We start from the raw sequence: 18558 nt of genomic DNA, 5'->3' as shown, positions 1-18558 counted from the left end.
TTCCTCCTGATTGCTGCCTACAGGTCTGTCCAAGTGAAAAAAAGAAAAAAGAAAGATTTGTTTTCATTGTAGTAAAGGCCTCTTTAACCTCTTTTTTCTTCATATTCTACGAAACCACAAAATCTAGCTGGACAACCCACACACACACACACACACACACACCAGCTCAGTCACTGTGAGTTTGGGAAACATGGCCCAGCCTCTGCATGATGTTATCAGGAAGCGTTTGGCGGCTGATTGTTTCCACATGTGGTCGCCGTTCCTCCTGCCAGCGGCCACAAAAACAACCTCCGAGTCAAGTTCGCTGGGCTCCACCTATCCTCCTCCATCATCCCTCCGCCCTGCGCCACACCGCCACACCGCTCCGCCGCCTCTGTCTCCCTCTTCTCATCCTTCTCTCCTTCCGTAAATGCCATCCAACTCGACTCCTCTGTCCAAGTTGTCTTCTCGCTCGACGCCCTCTCTACGGCAACGCTCTTTTTTTTCTTTTCATGAGACTACGATGCAGCCGCTGACGTAAAGTTCTGCGGGGAAAAACACAGTCACTGGAAAAAAAAACACTGGTTGCAAAATTGGGAAGGTTTCGAGAAAAAAAAAGAGAAGAAAATGAGAAAATGAGATGTGTGCCGCACTGTTTTCTGAAAAGCAGAAACAACATGAAAAAAAAAAAAAGATTCCTGCTGTTTCTTTGTTTTCCTCGTAAAAGGCTGAGAAACAAACACTTGTTCCACAATTTGTTCACAACAGCAGAGGTTAACATCTGACTACTGTATCACATCCAGCTGGGCGTTGCCTTAAAGAACCAAGTGTCAAATAACCACATTTGGAAGAATTTAAAGACGGGCTGGAGGAGGGGATGTGACTCTTTTCCCATTTTCTCTACGTTACTTTTCTTTTTCTTTTTTTTTCACGTTCGCCTCCGCTCAGCCCAACACGTGCATGGAAAAGAAACCCTGTGAAGCCAGAAGCTGACTCTTAACCCTGGGATATGGAGCCTGTTCCCCAAGAAGGAACACAAACAGCTACATGAGAAATATGTTTTCCAGATCGCTCGGGACAAGAATGTCAGAGTCATCAAAAAATGTCCCCAAGTAGAAAGATATCCGCCACGTTTCAATTTCACAGCAGACCGACCAGATTGGTTTCTGCTCGGGAAACAGAGTTGCGTAATGTTTGTGGTTGTTGTCTTTTGTTGCTGCCGATAATATTAAACAGGATTAAATGTGAGATTGGTGTGTGTGTGTGTGCTGAGCCACGTAATTGTGACTCACTTCCAGTGTAATTCATGCTGAGTCTGTGCGCCGTTATTAATTCTGGTTTCTCTGGAAGGGGAAGAGAGACTGAGTCATCCATCCACTTTATCCTTCAGGGTCTGTGGGTGCCAGACCCAGACCCAACCCGGGTACACCCTGAGCAGGGACCGGTCCCTCAGTGCGCACACAAAGGAAAAACAGTGACACACACCTTAGAAACGGGAGCTGATGGAGGAAATGAAGGGAAAACATGCAAACTCAACATCAGTGGGAGCTCAGCGAATGACTACACCATATACACTTGCAGAGTGGATGTAAAGCCTAATCGCACTGCAGCTTTAGAATTAGGGGGGTGACGGGGTCGCTTCACTTCCTCTCCCACTGAGCCCCCCCCACTACACCCTCTCTCTCATCCTCCAGGGAAAATAGCGGGCTTTGGGAAAATGGCAAAACGAGTGTTTTCTCAAAGCACCCCTTCTCCCATTTCTCTGTTCTGCAGTCGGCAACCCACTTTTGTTGTGTGTTTTTCCCACAGTGCCTTGCTGTGTGCTTCTGGGCGGAGCAATCACAGGTCATCTGAGGTCAAAACACAGGAGGAAACAAGAGATGAAAGCAGAAACCTAAGGCGTCATTTCAGAAAAAAAAAAAAAGAAAAATTATTCAACTTTTGTTGGGATGCAAGAAAAAAAAACATCCTCAGCAAAATTCATGAGATTTAAGGAAGAGAAAGAGACAATCGAGAAAAAACCAAACACCACATCTTTTATTTTCACTTTGATAATAATAGGAAAACAGTAATTCATTTTACTTCATTCTGCTTTTTTTTTAACTTAATATTAACTATCCATCCAGCCTGTTTAAAGCATTTCTTCATCTGCTGGAGTTGAGTCTGAAACAATCTGACACACACGAACTCCTCCATGGAGGTTAAAGTACAGTTTGTATCGTTTGTATTTGTTGATTCGGTGCTATAAAACGACCTGAATAGTCATGATAACCCATTAAGTACAATTACAGATAACACATTACTCACAGCAGAGGTTTGACCTTTTTCGGTAACACACACAACATAGTCTATTTGTTACTGTTTTTAATTGTTAAATTATCTTAAAATTAAACTTTTTTCATTAAACCTATTTTTTTTTAAAACTGTACTTCTAACCTGTCCGGAGAAAGTGTTAGTGTTGGGATTTGTTGCATGTGTCCATCTGAGGATAACTTCTACTATATCAATAAAAATCTCACATCTCGTCTGAAGTTCTGACGCTGAAACCAGCATCAACTGATCTCTGCTATATTGTCCCCACCCTGGGATTAGAAGACCATCACGTCTCATGCTCCCAACAGAAATCACAGTATTGAGCTTCATCTGTTCTCAGTTGATGGAAAATTAATGGAAACAGTTTTTTCAACAGCTTTTGCTCTTTTGAAACTGATTGATTGCTTGTAGCATAGAATACTGTTTTTTGAACCAATATTTGTCATGTCTACAAGAGACAAACTCGTCACGTCCAGCTCTGGATAAGAAATATGGGAGGTAAAACTGGGAAACGTTACGTTAGAGACAAAGCATTACAGGCAAGACGGCAGAAAGATCTCAGGCACAACAAAGGAGTCTTATGGGAGAATTACAGAAGTGGAAAATATGGCTGCATTGGAACAATTGTACCTCTCATTTTTAATTCCCTCACTATCCAACCTGTTTTTGAGAACAAGCTTGATATTGTCTTCAGTGTCTTTGTGATCCATAACTCACTGGGATAAAAGCAGAAAGGTCAGCTGATGCAAGACTGAATCGATTCTGTTAAAAGGTGAACTTCTGTAACTTGTGAATTTTTATGCAGTTGAGTTTCCTTACAATCTCTTTTTATCATTTTGAATATAAACATAAGACAAGACAGAGAACAAGACGAGAAGAAACAATGAGAGAAAAAACAACACCAGACCAGACAAGACAAAACAAGGAACAAAATATACTGCAAGAAAAGACAAGACAAGACAGAGAAACAACTAAACAGGAGTAAACCAATCCGCATGAATTTAATTGATAGTTGCTTTGCACACAACTGAAACTCAAAGTGAGTGAAGACTGAGAAAAAAGGGTTGATTTGAAAGTTGGATTAAAACTTGGGACATCAGCTCCAAGATGACAAATCTAAAGACGAGATGCAACACAAGACATGAAGAAAAGCACAATAGGGGGAACTGAAGAGGTGGAATACTTTATGACTGCTCTCTTCATTATCCTCCCATGATCTGAACTGCATTTGACCACAAGCTGAATATTATGAGGCCATGACTCACTTCACACATGCAGCAAGCAAGAAAGAAGCAATGCTGGTCAAAAGGAAGTTATAGAATGTGTATTTTTCCCAATGAGATGAAACAAAACAGATTTGAAGAATGAAGAAGTGAAATCCGTGACTGCAGCCATTGCTTGAAGAAGAGCTACTTCTCCATTCTTCTTCTCCGGTTTGAGAAATTGAGAAATGCTGTGTTTATAAATGCTGAGCAGCGTTCATTGTGGAAAGCCCCAGTCATCCAGATCCCTGGTCTGAGCGTGCACTGTTTCCATGTCTGTTCATCCGGGGATGGAGACAGCATGAGCTGGCATGGAAAACCCCACCTCTGTATAAACTCTCACACACAGCTCCAGTTTGGACGGAGCGCTGCGATCCTAACCGAAGCCTTTCAGGACGGTTTAACGCCCGCCCTCCCTTCTCCCCATCTCCTCCTCCTCCTCCTCCTCTGTCGCTTCAGTACCAGTCAGCCTTCCACCTCAGGGGTTTACATTTGAAATGGGGTTTGCAGAGGTACAGTCACTCACATCTGGTATCGTTCATAAACACAGACAGAGCGACAAGGAGCGCAGGAAGGCAGAATTATGACTAACGGAGCGCTGCAACCTGATTCCCTGACTGCCTGTTATCTTACGGCGTGTTCCCAATAAGCAAATACTCGATCAAACCAGGCTGACAAGCATGAAATGCTTTTAGATATGCACTTAAAGTTGTGTGATAACCTGCTTAAAGATATCTAAAGAAATGGTTTAGTACTGCACCAAAGCAACTCAGATAATGTTCACTAATGTTCAATAACACTGATGAACTGGTATAAAAACCACCTGCGATACAAGACTGCAATCATGCAATGACCTAAATCAATGTTATGCTTTGATAAATTCTTTAAATCCAAATGATCATTATCATTACCATTGATACTGATTCAACTTTTGAATTATGAAGAACAAAAAAAGTCTACATTGTGAGTCTGCTTGCAGAGTTTTAAAAAGAAAAAAGCCCAAACTACCAAGAAATGCAACAATCAACAATTAAGAAACATGCTTCTATGAGTATTGATTACAGTATTGATCAATGTAATGTGATCAAACCAGTAATTTTCAACCTAATATGGTCTTAAATTAAAAACTCCATAATTTATCAAAACAGATCCTAGTGTAACACATGACAAACTGTCTGTAGCCTCACCAGTAATAATAATATCATTCAAATGAAACAATATGAAGAGCTGCTTTAAGTGAATTCTGAAACATATGAAGAAAAAACAGTCTCTGTGATACGATCAGATCCTGTACATGAATGCAACAGATTCAAATAGTATGAAGCAGCAGCCAATGCTGCACCTCTGCACAGAAACCTCGGATATAAAAATGATTCACGTCATGAATGAAACACCATAAAAGTGAAAACGCCGGCTGACTGCGGACTAGATCTGTTCATGTCCTGGAGGGGTTACAAAGAACTGCCAGAACAAGAGGAAGCTCAGAGCTCCATCAGCAACCAGATAACACAACCCTGACCCCAACACACTTCTGAGGAAGTCATCACACACACACACACACACACACACACACACACACACACACACACACACACACACACACACACACACACTGGAAGTAAACATGCGTGCACTTGGCGGACTCACCTCCTTCTTTGGTGCGCAGCTCCAGCCAGGGCGACCACTCGGAGGGGCCCTGGCTGCTGTGACAGGCCACCCTGACGGCGTAGAGGCTGTGGGGCTCCAGGTCCGCGATCAGGAGGCTGGCTGGAGGGATGTTGACGTTCTGGTTGTGGATCATGGCGTCTGGACCTGCTGCGAAGGCCTCTCCTGAGCGCTTGGCCTGGGAACACCCACAGAATCACTGTCAGCATCTTCCCACATTACAGCTTGAAGTTCAGTGATGTTTTCCACTGTATTGGAATAAATTCAGGTCCACCTGCAGGAGAGGCAACACAAAGCTTGAGCATTTTCTTTGTGAAGCTGCTGTTGGGATAAGGCCAGATGCCATTCTCTTCATTTGGATCAGAAACATCCAACTTCTGAAAGCTTATTCCTGTTAAAATGTCTTTTTTTTTCCTCTCGAAACCAGCCAAAGCGGTGCTCGTATGGACTTATTGAGCTTGTTCATCATTTTCTAAAGGGGGCATAAAGTAAGCAGTGCATTGGGGTATTAGTGCCTGGATAAATATAGCGGGTTGATTCTAGAATTCATCAAAAAACTGAAGGTGCCTTTGTTGGAATTGGTGCAGTATAAATAATCTCCACTGAAATGGAGAAAGGCCTGGCACTGCTGCCGCTGCTGCTGGTGGTTAGAGGGCTGAGGAGGGAGGGGGAGTCATTAGGGTCTAATATCCAAAAAAGGTGTAAAATCTGCTTGGCTGCTCTTTCGAACGTGACCCACCGCCCAGCAAGGTGCGCGGAAAGCAGAACCCATCAACCGAAAATTACAGGCAGAAAGCTGCTGCCTCTGCAAAAGCCTCGCCGCGGTAAACATCTTTAAAGGGGAACATAAGGTCGAAAAAAGTCTTTATTGCAGTAATCTCAAAACCACATGAAAGTTGCTGGAGCAGCTCATTGTTGTGCTTGTTATCAAGCAGCCGCTCTGCTCCGGGCTGAAGGGCTTTACACTTCAGAGAAGACAGAGAGCATTCGACGTATCACAGCCGCTAACATGATACGATCAAGAGTTTATCACCATCTTTAATATCACTTTATCAAATAGGGTCATGGACAGATTTAACCTGTGAGAAAACAGAAAAACTCCACAGGAAAAAAAAGCCCACAGTCCTGGACTCGAACCGGGAATTTTCTCACTGTGAGGTGATAGTGTTAAGCACTACAGCAGCAGCTGATGGGGCGGTTTTATTTTATTTTTTTCTATTTTCACGTCACGGTGTGAGTTTGGTGGCGTGATCCAAAGAGTGGCATGAATGAAGAGTGTGTGAGTGTGTGAGTGTGTGAGCGAGAGAGAGAGAGAGAGAGAGAAGAAAAGCTTTAGCGCGATGAATCACCGCTCAGCCTGTAAAACAAGTGTGTTTAATCTAATAGTACAGCTCCGGCCTGACTCACTGCTCGGACTGCATTCCCTCTGCGTGGCTCATCCCGGCAGTACCTGCTGCCACTGCCTCTTCCTGCCGCCTCTCGCTGTCTTTCTCTACTCTGGTTTCTCTCTTCCCTCTCCTCAATCATCCCTTTTTCCATGGAGTTATTCCTGGAGCACAGCGTTTCTCCCGCTTTCTACTCTCACTTTTTCATGTTTCTCTTTGCTTACACAATGAAATTCAGATTTTTTTTTTTTGCCCCGTTCTGCAGAGGCGGGCCCCTTTTCTTGTTCCCCTGTGAGGGCAAAGGGGTAACGGGGAAGGCGAGAGGGGGAGGAGGAGGAGCGAGAGGTATGAGGGGCAGCTTTATTAGAACCAGACGTTTAGGGGTGGTGCTGCACTGCTGCCTCCTTCCAGGAGAAAAAAAGTTCCTCCCCTCGGCTCCGAGCTGCAGCCGCCACAAGGCGGGACAGTGGCAGAGAGACGCTGACAGAAAGAGAGGCGGCAGGGCTGCATTAGCCTGGTCCAGGAGGCCACTTTCCCAGAGTGAAACCTGATCCAGCCGCACACGAATAAAAACAGGGAGGGGTGCAGGATGAGTTAAGGGAAGAATAGAACTGCAAGCCTCCTTTTCTTTAAAATTAGGTTTGGAAACCAGGCAGGGCCGCAAAATCCACCCTGCAAACGATGGGCTTGTTCAACAAGCAGTTCACCGCCATTGTTGTGGGGACAATGTTCCGGGTTTGTTGTGGTATTCCTCTCATTTAAAGGTTGTCTCACCTGAACAGAGCAGCGGACTATGGGGTAGTCTCCTCCAAAGCCGGGCAGCCATGACAGTCGCAGCGACGTCTGCGTGGTTTCTACGGCTCGCACATGCTGAGGATGGGACGGCAGCACTACACAGACACACACACAGCGAGAATAAACGGATATTCCAGTGAGAAGGGTGTTGATCTTAACTGAAACATGCTTAACTTGAACATTTTACATAGTTTCTGAATGATAGCTGAGGCCCTTACCAGTGATGGTCCCGGACCCAGAGGTAGCCACGCCCTTGCGGTTATGGGCTTCACAAGAGAAGGTGCTGGTCCTGTTCAGACCTGGATGTGAAAACCAAACACACACACGTGAAAAAGGGGGAAACATTTCCTCACAGAGCGCTGGCTCAGCATGCGGAGCCGCCGCTGCGCTGAGAACCTTGTAAAAGTTAAAGAAAAACCCGAGTGACGGAGGAGAGTTCCTGTAAAGTGAAGCTTAGTAAGTAATATTCAAATCAAAACACCAGAAAACAAATTAAATGAATCTTCCTGGAAGGAACCAACGTCCTCTAATCAAAATCAGACCAGCAATAAAAGGACTTTACTTATATGACACATTTTCACGCTTCAGCAGCCTCAAAGCCTTTTACAGTGTTTTATGACATTCAGCCATTAACACACTCTCACTAACGCAGGGCTTCAGCCGCCACTGGGGCCAGCGTCTCACACCTGAGCAAAACAACAAGGCCAGACAACGAATTATCAACCTTTACATTGAAAGACACTCCTCCACTCTACCAGCTGTAGACACAGCTGTTACGCTCGTACTGGATTTTTGGTTTTAAACTATCCTTTTCTTTCACCAGTCTGGAAATGTGCTATGCTCCTATTAAGGTGATTTCTACTTACAAAAAATTCCAAACACAATGAAACGAGGCTGAAAAGAATTGGATAATGGTTCTGTTTTGGTACAAGGGTTGGGAGCCACTGTTTTATAGGACTGTAAACAATGTCACTTCTCGTCCGACGGTTTAAAGAAGGAGAATTGTCTTGATTTCAACATTCACTTCACCAGAAAATCCAACCAGACGAGTCCGAACTCACTGTTCAGCACAATCATCTGAAACCCACTGGGTCTGAAGCTGCACAGTCCCGGTTCTGCAGCTGGTTGGTAATGCTGAGGGGGGATTTTTAATTTTTTCTTTCTTTTTTTTTCTTTCTGTGTGCAGATTCCAGAAGAAAGAGGGCGGGCGGGCTGAGGTCCAGGTGTGAAAAGGCTGAGCTGCAGTCTTCAAGAGGCTGGGGCTCCTCTGAAGGGGCAAAACACCGTGACACACACTGACATTCAGCAGAGAATGAGTCCTCGCACCGAGTGACTCACAGCGCGCTCACACACATGAGACATTCCTCAACACAACGCTGGCACACACACACACACACACACACACACTGCACATGTGACATTCAAGCTTTATCAGCGTTATCTAACATCCCAGCATCCCAAGCAGCCACAAACCGAGGCTGACAGAACGAAGCAGTGTGCCGTCCTGCGCCGACGGCACCAAGCCCCCATTGTGCTGCAGCCGGAAGGAGAACAGGGGGTACGGCGACTCGCCGAGGGCTGAGGCCACGGGGGAGCGGGGAGGGCAGGGGAGGGTGAGGGATGACCACAATGAAAAGACCATCAGGCCACTGGGAGATTGCGCCACTTCGCCCTCTGTGTTCCTTCCTCATCAGGAGAAGCACTTGAAGGGTCATCACCGGTCAGTAGGTAGAAACTCGTGATGTTGACCAACACCGCTCATATCAGCTGGAAGTGACGTGCACGGCTCACATTCACTTTACACCGCGCTTTTGTGCAGAGGGAGTGATCTCATATACCAGACGCCTGGATTTGTTTTGATTTTATAGATTTAGAATGATCAAAACTGTGCAATGATTCAGTATTTCTGCATGCACATTTTCTAAATAACTTCAACATTCAAGATCTGGTAGTTCTCCAACATTACATGTTATTTATGCCAAACCAGAAACAGGCAGGAAGTAAAAGGGCTGATAAGGTTAATAGCTTTTGCTCATTCACACCTTCCACACCTGCATTATCCAGGTGAAGGCCGTGGGAAGCTGGAGTCCATCCCAGTGGGAGAAAAGGAAGGCTGCACTTTGGGCAGTTCTCCAGTTTGTCACAGGGCAAACACACAGTGACAATTAAACATTGATTAAACACTGACACACATTTACACCTGTGGGTGACTGTGAGCTACTGAGCCCAGCTGGTCTAAATGACAGGAATAAAGTCTTCTGCTTGTTTGATCTCAGTCTTTCTTACTCTAACTCCAAAGGAAGGACACAAAAAAATCATCAAATGGTGCATCAGAGTAATGAAGTAAAATGAAGTGACTATGATCCAGCTGCCAGTAAACACTTCCGCAGCGTAAGCTTCTTGCGGGATGAGCTGTGTTTGCTGGGGTTTGGACCGGCGGTCCACGGAGCAGCTGCCCATTCCTGAGGTGTGACTGTAGGTTTCCGTCAAACGGTCAGCACCAGGCGGCCTCCTCTGATGACTCAAGCCAGAGCTTTCAATCAGACTCCACTGGCTGCTCACCCATGTCTTTGTGAGTCAGCCCTGCTCTTGCCCCCCCCCCCCCCCCCCCCCCCCCCCCCCCCCCATTACCACCACTGGACCCAACGCAGCCCAGTTATTTGGCAGGCAGCTGCGGTTTGCATTCAAGCGGTAACAGAGCCCTTCTCCTCTCTCCTCCCTCCTTTTATGTCTTTATGTCCTCTGCGCATCAATTTTCCATCTCCCAATTGTCCCTCTTGTGCAGGCCGCTCTGCTTTTAACCACACAACCACAAGGCTCGACTTCAATGGGCCCGCTGGCACCGTGCCCACCCGGCTCTCTCAGGGGAGGCTGCTTATTTGCTGGTTTTGTTTGGGCCATAAGGGGGGCTTTGAACTCCTGAATCACAGAATACAGTTGCTGTGTACTATTCAGAGCGAGTCGTTACCAGAAGATCAGATTAAAACCAGTAATTTGTAAAAGACAGAAACTTTCCTACCTGGAGTCACAAGCAGCTGCCTACACCTGCATGAATGCAATAATTAACGACTTGAAATCATCAATCACTTTCTCAATAACTTTGTTGTTAGTCTGTGTTTCTCAGGGATCTGTATTCAGACCCCTTTAGTTTTCTTTATACATGTTAGCTCTAACTCATGAGACACATAAGCTTCTTCTGTTGATGACGCTCACATTACTCGATCATTACTGACTGCAAAAATGACATGGATGACACACAACATCCTGCAGAGCAACACAGATTAAATCCTGACTCGTTGTGTCTTGCCGCCACACATTAGATCAAATTACAAAAAGTGTTTGTTTGATTGAAACTCCTGTTTAAATAAGTCCACAGAGTCGTCCAGATCAGGTTTACCCCACAGTCTTTAATTACATCCCACCTTGACTGCCCTAACAGCCTGCTGAAAAACAGCAGAACACAGCAGAACACAGCCAGCTGTTCCGTTGTTCTTCACTGTCCATCAGTAAAGCTCAGATTTGACATTTGACTTTCAAAGAGAACTTTTAAAGATACGCTGTCTGAACGTGGAGCAGGTTACATGTTGAATCTCTTTACATTCTTGTTAGTGACGTGATCTCCTCAAAAAAGACTTGATGTTCCACAGAATGAAAACTGAAGGTAGCTGAGGAGACCTTTTCAAATGTTTTTTTTTGGTTTGTTTGTTTAATTTTCTTAAGAATTTTAAGATATTCTGATTGTTTTTCCAAATTTTTCAACACAGCAATGGGTTTGATAACGACCCCAATTCCAAGTATGCGTGCATAAAGGGTCTCAGCTCTCTGTCTGATCACTACATGGCGACCGCAAGCAAACCAGCATGAAGGTTGTGGAAACAAGGTCAGCAACACACTGAACCCTCGTTTGATCGCTCTTGTTTGTATGTGATGTTACTGTGAACATGTAAAGCTCAGCATACTTGTGCCGATGTGCAATTGAGCGCATTTTATGCAGGATCTAAATAAGTCAGACCTGTTGGAGGAAGAAAGCTGCTGGTCAAGTTGTTCTCTCATCCAAACTGAAGAAAAATCCACAGAATCCACAGACTTTAAAACGATCTCTCTGAGGAAATAAGACTGAGTCAGGCTTTTACTGACTCCTAAAACTGCTTTTTTTTTTTTTTTTTTAAACAAGTCATTTACCAATAAATGTGTTTTGCTGTTTTCAACATAAAGTTCACACAGATTTTCTAACGAATCCAGTCTGCTCCGTTTCAGCCCTGTGTGACAGGAAAGTGAGAGCTCTGGAGGTGCCGATATGTTTTATGAGGTCCGGGTTTCCTACATGTGCTGCGGAGCACTGGGGTCACACGGAGCGACAGACGATACCTGTGAGGTTGAGTGTGGAGGGCGACAGGGCCACGGCGTCCGTCAGGGAGTTCAGCGGAAAGCCGTCTTGCAGCCAGATGACCCTGACCGGCTCCGGAGGGCCGTGAGCCACACAGCTCAGGCTCAGGGAGACGTTGGCCACCACGGACATGTGCTGGGGCTCCACCGAGAAGTGGGGGAGGCCTGGAGAGGAACCGTCTCAGTCAGGGGCTTTTCCCATTAGCAGTCCAAATACAGCTGTTGCAGCGAGGATGAACTTGTAGCTCGACTTAAACTCACCTTCCAGCTGAATGCTTCCCTCCTCAGACAGGGTGCGGTGGCTCTCCGACAGCACGGCACATCGGTACGAGCCCATGTCAGGAAGCTGGACCTTCTCAATCCTGTATGTGTGCATGAAAAGAGGAATTCTTTTACCAACAAGGAGGAAGTGAGATGCTCTGACTCGATTTCCCATCATTTTTTAAAGTCAAGCTGCAGAAAACTGGTTATTTATTACAATTATAACAAGCTCCTGTTCTTCTAATGTAAAAAAAAAAATGCTACAAGCAGGCTGGTGAAGCTAATGTCACTAAGTTAATGTTTATTTTTTAATTACAGCCTGTTACTATCAGAAGTAGTAAGCTAAGACATTTTATAAGGAGATTATAGGTTAAATATAATGGGCATAAAGAAGATTCACAGAGTTAGCTGCAACAAAGGGAGACACATGATGGGACTCTCCTCGGATTAAGTGACTCTCCTCGGATTAAGTGATTTATTTCAATCTCTCTTCCAGTCCTCTGAAAGTGTTACTGACACATCTGCATGGCAGACCAGGCCGTGTCTCCGTGCATCCTCCTGAAGCCTGACACACAAAGCCTCAGACCGGTTCCCACCTGAGCGTGCTCATGATCTGCCAGCTGTTGCGTCCGGTGGGGACCTGAAACTGGTTGGTGTCGGCGTACTGGAGCGGCTCGCCGTCCCTCAGCCAGATCACGTCCGGGGGGTCCTCCTCCTCGTCGCCCGTGCCCTTCAGGGCGCAGTGCATCGTCACAGGCTTACCCAGCGAAGAGATGACCGTGGCCGGACTTCGCTCAAACTCCAAATCTGGAATTGAGAGTTCAGCAATGGGAAGGACATCATTTATTTTGTTTCAAGTGGAAGCAACACATTCAGAGGTCTGCAACCTGCGGCTCTGAAGCCATACTTGGCTCTTCAGCTCCTCTGTAGCGGCTCCCTGAAGCTTTTAGAAAATGATTCATAAATAAACGTGGTTTATATTTTTGTTTTATTTGCATTCCACGCTGATTTTAAAAGCTGGAGGCATCTCCCGGCTGGAAACAGCTAAATATGGTAAAATAGAGTAGGTGGATTTTCTAAAAATGGAAGAAAAAAAAGCTAAATCTACTTTCCACAAAAATAACACAGGAATAACTCTCAAACTGAAATGAGTAAAACTGCCAGTTTAGCTAAATAAAGTGAAAGAGGGGATGTGTATGTCTGGAATGGACATCTGAAAAACACAACTGAGAAATTTTGTCAATATGAAATTTAGTGACATAATTATGTCTCTTTAAATGTCCTGATGGGCTGATCCCTTTTTCAGGAGGCACCATTGCGACACATACCAGCTTGACCTGTTCTTAACACCAGATTGCCGGGATTCAAACCAGGGTCCCTCAGGCTCAACTTCAAGATTTGACCTGATAAATGACCAGAACTGTCGCTGAAGCTGTCTTATGATGGAATCTTCCTTGGGTTGAGCTCTGAACGCTGAACAGGCTTGGGTCCATCCGGATAGCGGCAGGTGAAGGGGAGTTTATCTGCCTCTCTCAGGGCTGTCCGTGTGGATCCCTATCTTGTGTTCTCGGATGATAGAGCGAGTGACCTGAGAGGAACAGGGCTGATACCGGGACAAAGGCCGTTCTGTTCAGAGGACACAACGGAGCTGAACACCAACGCAACCTAAGTCTAATCAGTTTCACGCAAACAGCAACGGCGGGCCTGCAGGTCGTCTGCCAAGACATCTGACAGTCGGCTCGGCGTCCCAGCATAGCTGTGCAAACACTCACATCAAAAATATGTTTGGAATAAACTTCTGAATGTTTTTTTTTCTTCTCATTTTGTTTAAACTCTCACAGATGTGGAGCCATTTCTGATGACGTCCAGAGTTGGACATGAAAGATATGACTGTGATCGCAGCCTTTAACCTATTTTCACCCAAAACACGGTGACAGCACTGACGTAGAGCTCAGCCTCAGCAAACACTTCAGTCTTCAATACCTGGGGCGTTTTCATTTTGACTTTGCACTTATATGTAGAAAGTAGCCCCGTCCTCCATTGTTTGGCTTTACTGTAATGTTCTGAGAATGCAGAGAGAAGGTCTGCAGCCTTTCTAAGATGCAAACTGAAGCGTCTCAGAGGAAAATATACGCTGGGAACAACAACTCTACATCCCCAAAACAGAAATGCCAAGAGTGGATTTGTTGAAGAAAAAAAGCTGGACTACCTTTCCCATAATGAAACACATAAAAGGTGAAAAGCACAAACCTTTATGAGGCGTTGAATCGGGCAGTGAGTATAAATCACCCTTGTTTCACTGAGTGCTGCCCAAAAAGACTTTCTCAAGCTTGTCAACCCGCCTTTTTTAGCTGTTTCATGGTCAACCTTCGACCTTCAACCCTTCACTTGTGACCCCAAATCATTCTCCGGCAAACTATCTCAGACAGCATAAACAACCGGCTCCTGAAAAAAGGCCTTTAGCTTTTAAAAATAAGCTCATTTTTACTCCTAAATATAACATATCCTGATATTAATGCACTTGCAAACACACCCACACACAACTTGACATCGGAAGAGCTCATTGAGGGAGTGTGTGGTGAGCAGAGCAGCCCCGCTCTGCCGCCTTCCTCTCCCTCGCTGTGCTTTTTTGGCGTTAAAAGTCAGTCCTCCCTTTATTTTTAAGCTTGGCTGAGCTCTTTCAGGAATCTGCGTGACCCTGACTTTGTTATTTTTCGGTGCCACGCTGAACAATGCCAGCCCTACTTTCTGTCTCAGTAACTTCTTTGCTGCATTCATCTAATAATAAGCTTGTAAACCTTTTATGAGAACGCAGCAGACGAGGCGAGAAGGCCATGGGCAAACTCTCTGAGTGCATGTGTGTGTTTATACATGTATATGAGTGTGTGTGTGTGTGTGTGTGTGTGTGTGTGTGTGTGTGTGTGTGTGGCCTGTCCGAGGTGATTTATTTGTGCTTAACTACTCCATCGCCTCTCCTTTGTCCCCTAAATTCCCTTGACGTCCCACACTTTCTTCATGATCTCTCTCTCTCCTTCCACCCTCTCCTCCTACTCGCTCCATGGAAATGTTCAGATGTTAAATGTCAGTGGACGTGCACATACCGAAAATACCCGGCACAGTCTGAGCATTTATCCTCCTTTCACTCCCTCCTTTATCTCTCTGGCTTTTCTTTTTGCTCCCCAATTCAGCTCGTCCATTCACTGCCGCGCCTTTGCCCTTCTCTCCTTTTCATGCCATTCTTGGGATTCATCGCTACACATTTTGCCACCTCCCCTCCAAACTCTTCCCCTCCGCTCTTGCCCCCTTAATCCATCCATCATTTCCCCGTGCTCCGGCCTGACTCAGACCGGCACTGACTCACAAACCGAAGCATTCGCCCCCTCCTCGCCCCCTCCCTCACATCCCCTCGCTCTTGGGCCACGGCCATCCCTACATCCAAATAGGAGCTGAGACATGGGGAGAAGTTCTGCTCAGACACCGTCGGTCTGAGCTTGTAAATCACATCGGCGTCTAGTAATCCCCGTCCCTCATGGTCATGCGTCTACTGAGGGGCCGGGGTTCAGCTCCCAGAGAGACAGCGTGACCGTAATGGTCAAAACACATGAGCTGACAGGTGGAGGCCCCTATCGGGACGACTTGTTTTCAAATCTTCACCGACCACACTGATCATCAGAACACAACAACACAATGTGCTGCACTCTGCTTTTCCATGAGAGGAGTGTCTCTAAAAGACCAACAACAGATGAAAGATGTCTGAGACGTGACCCAAATAGTTTTAATTAGATCATAATATAGTTTAAGATTTTAATTTCCTCCATTCATAAACAGTGGGGGGGGAATGTTTGTTTTTCCCAAAGAGAGCGGGAGGCCTTGAAACACTGTTAGACAGGTTCCCACCCCGACGCAATTGTTGGAAAATGTCAAATTTAAAGATTGAACCACGTAACTTTCTCCTCTTCATAGAAAAAAGAAGCTTTTCCTCTTTGCTCACATGCGAGCAGAGTGAATTTCTCGACACTCTCTTGCTTCCCAGCAAGGTTTATTTTTACACTCTCGAATTTTTACCCGCCTTGCAATCTGAAGCATCTCTCAAATTCCACAATGCTCTGGAAATGCCTTCCACTGGTGGGAATCCTGGGCTGGATGACTTCCCAAGCAACAGTTAGGATTTAGCAACAAGGATTCGAACTGCGCCTGATCTGTAGAACACTGCAGCCCTGGCCTGCTCAAGAGCAACCTTTAAACCACAACAATAAAGGCCAAAGGTGCCTTACTGGAGAAGTCACAGCGCAGTGACACCCATTCGCACCAACAAGGTAAACTCTCAGTGAGCATTACTGAAATCCTGTTGTAAATGAAGTTTGACAGGAGCCCAGTTTTTGGTAAGATCCCACCTCTTGTTAACCAGCAAAGCTCAGTGATGTGCTGGGATCAGACTGATTGACCCACTGCACCTCTTACCACCTGTAATGAAGTGAAACTTTAAAAAGACAAACAGATAGTCATCTTATCCACTGGCACTGAGGTGGAGATCCTCTAGTTGAACTGTTAGTTTTTAGGACTCGTGGACAAGTAAAAGTCTGGCATTGTAACACCAATTTCTTTCTGTTTTTCTTAAGTTTTAAAAAATATGTCTTTTATGATTCAGCTGCATGCCAGGCTTCCAATAATATTATTGTAAACAAAATCAATTCTAGGTCATAGTATTGTTAACAGCCTTCAAACATTTGGTTTGGGCGGAATTGTGGGTGTGTTTATAGAGCTTGCAGTCATAATTCACTATAAGCTGGTGTTATAATTGCCTCACATTTACACTGCAGTAATTTCCACAAGAACAATGTGTTTTGTTAAAATATGTGTCACTTTTATCCTCCCCTTATTGCTCTATGATTTCTTTAAAAAGTTGACCCCAGATGGACACAGAGCCCATAACAAGTCAGCATCATGAGCAAGTGCAGAGCATCAGCAGATCTGATTCACAGGGTTAAATCCTAAACAAGAGTGAGCTGAATTCGTGAAACTAATCTCTTTATGCGTTTCCTTTGATCACCTTGGTTATAAAGTTGAGTTTTATTAGTGTAATGAATTCTTTCATGCCCCCAGATGTTGCAGCTGTGGTTGCACTCGCCATCCCCCAAAGCAAATTGATTTAACGACTTAGGAGCAGAAAGCAGGCAGGCCTAATTGCTCATTACTGTGTTTTTCCTCGCAATGAAGTGAACAAACAGGAGAGGGGTTGGATGAGACGCTGCTGTGTGTTCAGTCTTACCTGACAGTGCGCCTGCAGCGGCCGGGTGCCAAGCCGAAAACACCAAGGTGAGCATTAAAAACGAGCATCCGAACCCGCTCATGGCTTCTCTGGAGAGGAGAGCGCCTCTGGGAGTGAGTTTGAAAAGAAAAACAGCCAGTCTGGAAACATCACACAGCTCCATCACCGCATCTCAGCAGCTCGCAGATCCTAAGTTGCGTGCGCAAAGAAAGTTTTTCTCTAAACTTGGCAGAGGCTGAAAATGTGATGGTCCACAGATGAGGAACCAGATCCCGTCCTTTCACTTCCCCCTTACTTTTTTTCCTGTGAAAGAAGAAAATCTCGGTTGCTTTTCCTCCTCGCGCTGCTGCTTCGGTGGACTCCAACCGGAGCAGGTTGTATCCAAACTTTCCAGTCAGTCAGCCTGAAGGAGCGCACGGAAACAAAGCGATCCAAACTTTCCGGTTTGGACTCGAGTCTATTTCTGGCACCAGGAGGAGTATTTTTAATCCCGTCTTCTCCTCTGCAGTCTGCGACGAGTCCCGACCCTCGACCGGTTCCCTCAGACGTTCCCCCTGGCTCTCTCGTTCCCTCTCTCCCCCTTCAAACAGGATTCAAATTCCTCAACTCAACTTCTTTCCACCTCCTCCTCCTCCTCCTCCTCCTCCAGTCTCCCTCCTTTTCTCAGAGGATGTGAGAAACCCTGCGGCATGCTGATTGTCTCCGCACAATCACCCCCATTCGCTTTTTTAATTACTCGCGGATCCCCGCGAGTTGTGAATAGTGCGCTAAATCAGGAGGTTTCCCGCGTGAAACATTGTATCCAACCGGGACCTGTGCGTTTTTACGCACCGAGCAAGAACAACGTGCCTGACAAGCCAATGTAAACATGAATAATAAACACTTTATCACATCAATGTACATCTATTTTGGCCATTAAATTTATTTATATTTTGATATTGTAGTTGAATTTTAAAATAATCACATAAGTTATCATATTCTTATAAACGTTTCTTTTTTTTTTTTTTTTTGTAACGTTTCGACCTATTGTGTTTTTATGCCTTCACGTGATTGCGCTTGACACTTGACAGTAGAGACAGATTCCTTTTCTCCTCTACTGCAACTCTGCCTCTTGGGCAGAAGGTAACTGAACCTGACCTATTGTTGTCAACATAATGCCCAGCTTCAACAAGCCACAGAAGACACCTCATTTTTACATGTTTGTACATTTTTTTAAGGAAAACAACAACAACGTGATCAGTAA

General features: G+C 45.3%; 1 protein-coding gene across 2 annotated transcripts in view; it reads right to left on the bottom strand.

Annotated features, from left to right (window-relative positions):
- axl (AXL receptor tyrosine kinase) overlaps positions 1-17890 on the bottom strand; it is a 32986-nt gene extending 15096 nt beyond the window's left edge. The window contains exons 1-7 of one of the 2 annotated variants that reach the window (XM_030108952.1): positions 17316-17890; positions 12643-12853; positions 12047-12147; positions 11768-11950; positions 7618-7698; positions 7379-7494; positions 5202-5397 (exon numbers count right to left, since the gene is read on the bottom strand). In XM_030108952.1, coding sequence (XP_029964812.1) covers positions 5202-5397; positions 7379-7494; positions 7618-7698; positions 11768-11950; positions 12047-12147; positions 12643-12853; positions 17316-17478 — 1051 coding nt within the window. In that variant the 5' untranslated portion in view covers positions 17479-17890. The remainder of the gene's footprint in view (positions 1-5201; positions 5398-7378; positions 7495-7617; positions 7699-11767; positions 11951-12046; positions 12148-12642; positions 12854-17315) is intronic. The other variant, XM_030108953.1, reaches the window with a different exon arrangement.
- Between the last annotated feature and the right edge of the window lie 668 nt (positions 17891-18558).

The sequence above is a fragment of the Salarias fasciatus genome, chromosome 14 (assembly GCF_902148845.1).
Source record: "Salarias fasciatus chromosome 14, fSalaFa1.1, whole genome shotgun sequence".
Taxonomy (NCBI): Eukaryota; Metazoa; Chordata; class Actinopteri; order Blenniiformes; family Blenniidae; genus Salarias; species Salarias fasciatus.
Note: the sequence above shows the minus strand (reverse complement) of the source record. Positions and strands in the feature narration are given on the sequence as shown.